General features: G+C 39.8%; 1 protein-coding gene across 1 annotated transcript in view; it reads right to left on the minus strand.

Annotated features, from left to right (window-relative positions):
- Positions 1-658: 658 nt before the first annotated feature.
- plxdc2b (plexin domain containing 2b) overlaps positions 659-10,475 on the minus strand; it is a 109,339-nt gene continuing 99,522 nt past the window's right edge. Inside the window, exons 12-13 of the mRNA XM_037693940.1 lie at positions 3,178-3,344; positions 659-1,099 (exon numbers count right to left, since the gene is read on the minus strand). Coding sequence (XP_037549868.1) covers positions 980-1,099; positions 3,178-3,344 — 287 coding nt within the window. The 3' untranslated portion in view covers positions 659-979. The remainder of the gene's footprint in view (positions 1,100-3,177; positions 3,345-10,475) is intronic.

Raw genomic sequence — 10,475 nt, forward strand, 5'->3', positions numbered from 1 at the left:
AGACATCCTGCGGACTACTCATCTATATTCACACAAATTAATCCCATACACTTTAGAAAATAAACCCATACGCACAAGTGCCTGTCTTGTAAAGTCGCAATGGTACCACATTGCATGCAAATAATAATAATAAAAAAAAGTTTGATTAATGAAATCAAAATGTAAAGGAGAGTTCCATCACCCATTAAAAATGACAAAGGATAAAGATTAGTTCCTTTTTTGGAACTTAAACCATCATCTGCAATGCTGAATGTTCAGGTTTTTTTTTTTTTTTTTTTTTGTGCCATGATTGATCGCGGCAACAGCAGTTCACGCTCGTGTCATACATCGCACAGCTCCAGCCTGCATGTGCAGAGCAAGCCGTGGAAAATTCAATTATGTCTGCTGTGGTATTGAAAAGCAGTACCACCAGTCTGTACAGATAACCTGCCAACCCCCAAATACTAAAACTCAAACAAAACAAACAAAAAAGCCTTTTTGAAATCAAAAGACAACAAGTAGAACCTGATGGGTATACAAAAGGTTTATGCTAACGACCCCACAAACAGTAAAGTGGAAATCTCTGTTCACTTACTCTGTATCTGTATTGGGTTTGAAAATATATATTGTTTAAATCACCCTGCAGCCCCCCCCCCCCCCCCCCGACACAAATAACCAGTCGAGGCAGTCAGGACAGTCCCTCCATGGCAGCCTGTATCTACTCCAGCTGAATTGATATCAGTGATGTTCCTTTTGGCCCTGGTGGGTCTGTTTCTCACCAACAGGGGCTGACTAGTGGGTTTGTCTGGGATCAGTATTCAGGTTTTCCTTGCCTCCTCCGGTCCCTGGCTTCAGTCACACCTAGTACTAAACAAGCCAAATCCAGAGTTTTACCAAGGGGAATGTGTACACTGGGCTTCGGTCAAAGGATTTCTGGGAGAAGTCCCCATTGAGCAGGAGGGCACGCAGGATGAAAGGTGGCAGGAACGAGATCATCCCCTCAGCACTGCTCGGACTCAGTGAAGCCCTCCTTCTCCTGGCCCATCGGCTCCACCTCTGTGTACGCTGGGTGACCTGATCCTCGGCGAAATGTCATGGCTGGCCATCTGCTCGGGCGTCTCTGCAGAGGTGGGGAGAAGATCGAAGTGAGGCTTTATCATGAAAACCAGAGCTTGAAGGCAACATATGCTGAAAATCAGCCCCTGCATCCTAAAGAGCAAACACTTTCCTTCTTGCTCGTCTCTGTGCGTTTAAATGTGACATTTTTGCAGAAAATGCAAAAGCGCTGCCAACAAAAAGTCCTAAAATCCTCACGTTAACATAGTGTGAATGTTCATTTTGCTTCCTCACGTTTTTTGGCATCTTTCACAATTTTTGTGCTATTTCAACAATTCATATATCAAAACACTCGGCTCGCTCAGGAGAAGGGTGCTATGACTTTTGGTATTGGTGCAACTTTAGCTATTTGAAATATTTAGCCTTTTCTGCCATTTTTCCTCATAGAAAATGAACCGAGCTCATTTTACATCCTTCAAATTTTTAGATGTGTTTACAACCTTTTACTGCTCCTTTCACATTTTGTTCTGGTTCAGTTTCTTTCAGCTTCCTTGTGCAAATTTAAATTTATTTCAGCTACTTTCAGCTGTTTTGTGATCCTTTCAGGTTTTTTCTGCTAACTACATTATTTTGCTTCTTCTAACTTTTTTCTGATAATTTCAGCTTGTTATGCTCCTTTCAGCTTATTTATGCAAGTTTAAGCTTTTTGTGTTATTTCGGCTACTATTTGTCTCTTTTCATGCTAATTTTAGCTTTTTTGGTTTTTCATGCTAATTTGAGTTTTTTTGACTAATTCCACATTTTTTGCACTCATTTAAATTTTTTTCAGTCTAATTCAGGTAAAATGTGCTCTCTCCACTTCCTTCTGGTAATTTGAGCTACCTGTTTTTTTTAAAGCTAATTTTCAGCTGTTTTTCTTGCTAATTTTAGCTTTTTTCAGACAATTTCCACTTCATTGTGCTTGTTTCTGCTTCTTTCAGCCTAATTGGGCAAACATGTTTTTTTCTCCTTTCATATGCTAACTTAAGCTTGTTCTACCTTTTCAGCTACTCTTTTAGCATTGTTTAGCTAATTTTAGCTGTTTTCAGATAAATTCAAGTTTTTGTGCTGATTTCTGCTACTTTCAGCCTAATTAATTTCTTTATGCTAATTTCAGCTCATTATGCTCTTTTACGCTATTTTCTGCTAGATTCAGCTTTTTCTGCTCTTTCAGCTACCATTTAGCTCTTTTGATGCTAATTTGAGCTTTTTCAGTTAATTACACATTTTTTAAACTCGTTTCAGTTCTTTCTGTGTCCTAATAATTTAAGCTTCTTTTTGCCTTTGCAGATACTTTTCAGCTATTTTTGCTAATTTCAGCTTTTATTAGCTAATTTCCTAATTTTTGTTCTCACTTCTGCTTATTTAAACCTCATTCAGCAAATATGTTCCTTCTGCTTTCTTTTTTAAATTTAGGCTAGTTCTTCCATTTTGGCTACATTTCAGAATGCTTTTTAGCTCATTTCAGCTGTTTTTCAGCAAGTTCTTCTGCAATAAGCATTCACACTGCATTTTTGTAGGAAATGCAATTTCTCTAGTTGTCTTTTGTAACAGTATTCATAAAAATAATGAGTTTATATCTACATTTATTTAATTCAACATACAGCTTTGTGCTGTCATGAATATTTATGTGAGCTGTGATTTTTGTGACTCTACAGTAGTTTAAATAACTAACTAAATAAATAATAAATAAACAGTTTTCTTAGACTTTTACTTTTAATAAAGTTCCTGTGTGATGTTTAAGTGTCTTCATTTTAGCCAGTGCAATCCATCTTCAGCTGATTCAATCATTTATTAACAGTGTTTGTGCAGGTTTCATCGTGCTCCTCTCACAATCCTAATGCATATTAATGCATCGGTGAATTCAAATACAAACTTCTTTTACTTAAAAACAGACAAGTATTTTTGCTATTACACTGGAACTTCAGAAAGGTTTAAATTAGATACTCTACACTCATTCCTAACTTAATCAGATGCTGTGGGAAAGTATAGAGGATTTGGTTTCTAAATGCAGGAAAATGTGACAAAATTAAAACAAACTAAGCTGCATGTATAGTTACTTTATTTAAGAATTAGTCTTGCAGCATTGGTGCTCCGGCTCACCTCGATGAGGAAGAGGCTGGCTGTAGAAGTTGGATGATGGTGCACGTAGATGGTGATCAGCACGGCGGCAATCATGACGAGCATCACCATAAGGATGCCCAGGATCAGACCGGTGTGCAGAGGATGTGTGCCTGCCATTTTGTTGACTGCGCTGTCAGCTGGTATTACTGAAACACAATAAAACAAAGAACAACAAAATAACTTTATTATAACATTGCTTAACTGACCAAAAATGCTTAAACGTTTTTTAAAAAAAATACTGTTTTTCTACATTCACTGCAGTTTTCTTAATGACCACTAGGCGGCACTCTTCTGCTATTGACGCATTCACAACAGTGTGCCTTAAAATGCACATTTTTGACAAATAAATTAATTAGAAAATCTTGTTTTAAAACAACAGCACCTTGGAAAATGATCTCAAACAGCCAAGGATGAATGAAAATTAATAATTTTCATTAGATCTGGCAGCTTTTTTGTTACAAAAATGATTTCCAACAATTCAAGGGCTTATTGTATTTAGTCGTTTATGTTGTTCCCTTCTTATATCTGTTTAGGTATAAACAAAAAAGGGAAAAAAGAACAGTTTTACTCTGCTACATGTGTGCATAAATAATTAATCCCATGCCAACTTTAGCTGTGCATGGTCCAGATAAGAGGTCTACAGATGCTGATAAAATGTGCCTTCAAAACCTGGACTGAAAACTGAGGCGGCTGTAGGATAAATATGTCCTTCTGCAAGCCTGAAAATCATGATAAGTTTGCGAAGCACTTCAGATATGTTTGAACCCCACTCTTCACCCACCAAATAATGTGATAAAGACCTTACAAAGATGATAACCACATCATTCAGAGCTCTGTTTTCATGTTTGGGGGAACAATTTCAGGAGAAAAGATAATTTCACCTGCAATCTTTCAACCTGAATGACACATGCAACATCCTGCATCCTTGATTGTATCCAAGAGAAAAAGGAGCAGGAAACAAGATCCTGTCTATGTGTCATCCTGCAGGTTTACAGCAAGTTCAGGCCCTATCTATTCATATTGCTCTGGATTTTTTCCCCTCCGTGCCCCTCTGACAACCTCTTCTTCTCTCTGCTGTTAATTAGCAGCCATAGGCAGCACCGAGCTCGTCAGCCAACCAGCCTCTCCTCTGGCTTCCTGCCTCATTGATTTCCACCAGACAGAACAACCGAATGGTAATCAAACCTGTTCGATGTGTGAGAGCAGTCAATGGGAATGCGTAGCCATTATGTGCACAGGGTGTTGGAGAAATAATGATAATATTGTATGGATAATTAGTTTGGCTGGAACAAAAGCAACACATTTCCTTCAGTGGACACAATGACTGTTTCAGCAATGTAGAAAGAGTGCTTTTCTCGTAGTTTGTGTCCAAGAGTCATTTTCTGCTTCAGCATGAGGCTCAGTCAACAGGACAGGTGATTGGCCAGCGGTGTTAAAAGGTTAGAGCAGGCTGTGAGACTGAGATGTGCAAACTGCAGCTGAAAATCTGAAAAAGCAGCAGGATGCAAGCAGAGACAGTTCGCTCTGAACCCCAGGAGAAGTCCAGAGTCCTGACACAGACAGTTTAATCTACCAAACAGACATCAGAGCCAAAAGCCAAAATATCTGCTTTAACCAGAGGAGTGGTACAAGTCAGCTCCTTCAAAACAGGCTTTAGTTAGAACATGTTGGAAAACACGTTTTCAAGTCTGCATGCAGAATAAAAATGAATGCTCTGTGACGCTGTAGCTGCAGTGTGATAATAATCAGCGCAGAAATAAATAGTACAAAACTGTTTCACTGAAATAAAAAGTACCTAATTTTCCAGCTTATAAGTCACATTTTTTTTACATAATTTACACGTCCTACAACTTGTACACCAAAGCGACTTATTTATGGATTTCCCCCCCATATTTATAAACCAACTTTTGGCTGAGATATGACAATTTTCATTCTTTCTGATGTTGAAAATATTGAACACTACTATTTTCAGCCGCTAGAGGGCACTCGAGCAGTATGGCATGCCGTTGTGTCATGTATTAGGTAAAAGTGGCTATTAATGATACAATCGGCTTGCCATAGCCTGTCACCGTTGTCCAGCTCACCTGGAGCAACCGTCAAATCAGCTTCGTTTTGTTGCATCGACTCGGCAAAATGCAGTTGATTTGACCATTGAAGTGCATTTATTAAGTAAAAGTTCAACTGAGACACACCTTTGCTATAAAGTCGAGCAAACAAATAATTGTTTTAGGTGTTTATCTTGTTAAATTTCAAAGAAAGCGTTCCTCCTTCCTGATTTCCTCCCTCAGTCCCAGAGCACCGAGGCAGCGAATACTTTTGAAAATGCAGCTGATTTGACCATCAAAGTGCAAAAGTTAGACTGAGACACGCCTTTACCATAAATCTGAGCAAACAAAGAATTGTTTTTAAGTCTTAATCTTGTTAAATTCTTGTTAAAATCCTCCCGTGAACGCTCCCGCGGCCGCCATTTGGCAGCCAATCGATTTTTGGCACAACACCATCCCACATTTCCGGGTTGTCAGCGGTGACGCGTAATAGATGCAACGCATATGGTGAAGCAACATATTTATGGATTTTTTTCCACTTTATTAAACATATTTGTACTGATGCGACTTATAGGGCGGAGCGACGTGTACGATGGAAAATACGGTATTGTTGCTTTGCTAAACAAAACAAGTTATGCCAATGAAATCATATTTTCATCAGCTGGGCCAAAGCAAACATGTCTACTTCTGATAATCATTATTATTGAGAAAAATAAGAAGGTACACCTGAGAATAATCTAAATAATATCACAATTTTGTTGATTTTCTTCTTAAAAATCCAAATAAGCAAACAGCAGAGCCACAATTTAAAAGAGTACTAATATAGAAAATCATTCTATAATGACACAAATTAAATATTTGTGGATTGTAATAAACAGAAATGACTTGATCCACCTTGTTTAGATTTATGTGTTCATATTATCTGGAGTAGCAGCAGCTATATTTGCTATGTTAGTACAACAGGGTAGATGCATATTATTATAATATAAAGCCCTTTGAAATCAACACCGTTTACCAAAGTGCTGTACACTGATAACACATAAAAGCAAGCATAAAAAGTATAAAATCAATTGAAACAGTAAAAGTAATGAACCGTTAAAATAAACAGCAAATGGTAAAAAACTATAAAAATAAAAAGGTTGTTAGTCTGAAAATAACAGGGTAAAATAAAAAGTCTAATTTGTCCAATCAGATGTCTCAAACTCCAACATTTATCCACTATAATGATGAAATATTTATCATTGTGGCAAAAAAACAAGCAGACTGCGTCAAGAAGAATCCGTCGTCATTATCCTGGACGTGATGAGGAGACACGGAGGACGGTAACGGACAGCAGAGCTGCAATCAGGAGCACTAGAGGACAAATGGCTCCAGTGGGAATCTGTTTGCGCCACAGTTTGATCAGAGGACGACAACTGCTCCCCCTCAGTGACAGGTTTAAAGAATCCCTGAATCCAAACTGAGCAGACCTAACTCAGCCTTTGCTTTCAGCTGCGTCTGAAAATGCTGATTTTAGTCCTGTCATTCACATCACATGTGGTACATCAGGTGGAACGAAACTGTGTACTCGAGGTCCCAGTTACACCCAAAAATAGCAAAAATATAAAGTATAAAAAGAGAGATTATATAAGGATCTACGATATACGTTAAACACTAATAATGTAAAATAATGTGGTATATTAAACAGCAGCCCGAACATGAGTCTGTAGTGAGTAGACGGGTATGAATGTATACAGCAGCATGAGATAATCAGCAGCATGAGATCAGCAGCATGGATAATCAGCAGCACAGATAAGTCACATATCACCATTTAAAGTGGCATTACAGTGATTATCCTGGTTAGAGATTCATGAGTCTAACAGCCTCAGGGTAGAAGCTGTTCCTCAGTCTAGTGGTTTTACACTTAATGCTCCTTAACCTCCTGCCTGAGGGGAGCGGGGAAAAAAGTGTGTGCTGGGTGAGTGGGGTCCTTCATGATGCAGATGGCCCTGTCATTGGACGATCCATACCCTCAGCTAATTTGCGCATGCACTAAAGGAAATACTTTTGAATATGCTAGATTTAGGAAAATGTACTGGAAATAATCACTTCCAGCCTGTGTGCAGGTGTGCTAAATTATATTCTGTCAGCTGATTTAATACAACAAATATAATATACGTTCATAATAATAATAATTAATATACGTTTTGATATTAATAAAATGCATTTATGAAACATACCATGTTTATTAATATTAATTAAAATATCTCTTTCTATACATTGATTAATTTTCCTAGACAATGTCATAATTCCGTTTATGAATAAGAACTTTCTTCATTTACTTTCAAAATTATAATTCAGTAGAAAAATGGGATCGGTTGATTGATTAGACTAGAACATATTTACGCTGTCAATGCGCCCTCTGGTGAACCCATTACTGACAGAAGACCTTTATTTTAATAAGTCATTTTTTTCTGAGATTTACTGTAGAAACCTATCCTCCTGGCATACTTTGCTATCCACATCTCCTGCAAAAATTTTCTTTTCCAGGAAAAATTGCAGGCGACGTAAGTCGAAAGACTGAAAATCCATCCATTTTGTGATCTGCAAAGTTTAATTAGCACATGTGCAAATGAGCTGAAGGTACAGATTGTGCTTCCGGAACAGACTATGCAGTGACAGGCCCTCTTCGTCGCTGAGTTGCTGTCATTGGGCCACACGGTTATGGTCCTCTGTGCAGGTCTGGTACATCTCAGAGGGATGGAGGGGAGGGAGATAGACAGGGGCCATAAAGATGGAGATGTGGTCAGAGAGGCCAAAGCGTGGGCGGGGTTTAAATATGTCTCGTATGTTGGTGTAAACACGGTCTAGTGTGTTATTTCCCCATGGTGGAATGGTCACATGCTGATAAAATCCTTGCAGAGTGTCTTTCAGGTTTACGTGATTAAAATCACCAGCCACGACGTTCCAGCAGCTACAGTCACCTGAAGAATTCCTGCTCCGCTTGAGCCATCTGCCCTTGAGCCTTTCTCACTGATCCTTTTAGCATTGCAGCCAGGTGTGTGGTGATAAAACAAAAACTAAATCCATGGATGAAACGCAGAGATATCATCAGAGCGCCAGGCGCCAGAGCAGCTTGACTGATGGGAGACATGGAGCGACTGTTTAATGAAAAGTGAGAGAGAAGTCACGGATTTGAAACTTCTCTCAAGCAGAAAATGAAAGAGTTCAGGAGTTAACTTTGCAAACTGATAGAGCTCAAATGCATTTAAGGAGTTTGATCTGTCCTGGAGATTTCAAAGATGAAGCAAACAGTCAAACACTGTGTTCTAGTTAGGCATAGCATGTTGATGTGATCTCCTTGGAAAACAAACCTGCTGCTTCAGTCCTCCATCTTGTTTAAATAACCAGTTTTGATGCTGACATATGTGGTTAACATTGAATCTTCTTTAATGGCAGTGATTTTGTGGAATGCAAGTTAAAATGTTTTCAATTTAGCTCAATTTAAAACAGTTTTAAAGCAGTTTCAACTAAATTTAAAGTCTGCAATTCACATAATAATCATGATAATCATGCAGGATGACATGGTGGTGCAGTTGGTAGAGTTGCCACCTCTCAGAGAGAAGGTCGCCAGTTCGTATCCTGGCCAGACCTTCTGGGTGGAGTTTGCATGTTCTCTCCATGCATGCGTGGGTTTTCTCCGGGTACTCCGGTTTCCTCCCACAGACCAAAAACATGCATGTTAGACTGACTGGTAACTCTAAATTGTCTCTAGATGTGAGTGAGAGAGTGAAGGGTTGTTTGTCTCTATGTGTCCCTGTGATGGACTGGAGTCCTGTTCAGGGTGTACCCCGCCCCTCGCACAGTGATTGCTGGACATGGGCACCGGTGACCCCCGTGACCCAAAATGGAAGAAGTGGGTAAAAGATAATGGATGGCTGGATATACACAGTATATATATATATATATATATATTTATATATATTTATATATATATATATATATATATATATATATATATATATATATATATCCATTATCTTCCGCTTATTCCGAAGTCGGGTCGCGGGGGCAGCAGTTTGAGCAGGGAGGCCTTTTCCACCTCTTCCAGCTCTTCTGGGAGGATTCCAAGGTGTTCCCAGGCCAACCAAGAGACATAGTCTCCCTAGCATGTCCTGGGTCTTCTCTGGGGTCTCCTCCCAGTTGGACATGCCCAAAGCACCTCTTTAGGGAGGTGCCCATGGAGCATCCTTAGCAGATGCCCAAACCACCTCAACTGGCTCCTCTCAACATGGAGGAGTATTGGTTCTACTCCAAGTATCTTCTGAATAACTGAACTTCTCACCCTATCTCTAAGGATTAGTCCAGCTACCCTGTGGAGAAAACTCATTTCAACCCCCTGTATCCGCAATTTCATTCTTTTGGTCACTACCCAGAGCTCATGACCATAGGTGAGGGTAGGAACGTAGACCAACCGGTAAACAGAGAGCTATGCCTTACAGCTCAGCTCTCTCTTCACCACAACGGACCGGTACAGAGTCTGCAATACTGCAGATGCTGCACCAATCCGTCTGTCAATCTCACGCTCCATTCTTCCCTCACTTGTGAACAAAACCCCGAGATACTTGAACTTCTCCACTTGAGGCAGAACCTCACCCTCGACCTGAAGAGAGCAATCCACCATTTTCTGGTTGAGGACCATGACCTCAGATTTGGAGGTGCTGATTCTCATCCCAGCCGCTTCACACTCAGCTGCGAACTGCTCCAGTGAGAGCTGAAGATCACGGCACGATGACGTCAACTGCACCACATCATCTGCAAAGAGCAGAAATGGAATCCTGAGGCCACCGAACCGGAAACCCTCCGCCCCCTGGCTTCAGCGAGAAATTCTGTCCATAAAAGTTATGAACAGAATTGGTGACAACGGTCAGCCCTGGCGGAGTCCAACTCCCACCCTGAATGGGTCCAACTTACTGCCAGCAATGCGAACCAAACTCTCGCATCGCTTATAAAGAGACTGAACAGCCCGTAACAACGGGCCTCCAATCCCATACTCACAGAGCACCCACCACAGTGTACCCAGAGGAACATGGTCGAATGCCTTCTCCAAGTCCACAAAATACATGTAGACTGGATGGACAAACTCCCATGACCCCTCAAGGACTCTAGTGAGGGTAAAGAGGTAAAGAGCTGATCTAGTGTTGCCATATATATATATATATATATATATATATATATATATATATATATATA

This window comes from Nematolebias whitei, chromosome 20 (assembly GCF_014905685.2).
Source record: "Nematolebias whitei isolate Nwh7 chromosome 20, NemWhi1, whole genome shotgun sequence".
Classification (NCBI taxonomy): Eukaryota; Metazoa; Chordata; class Actinopteri; order Cyprinodontiformes; family Rivulidae; genus Nematolebias; species Nematolebias whitei.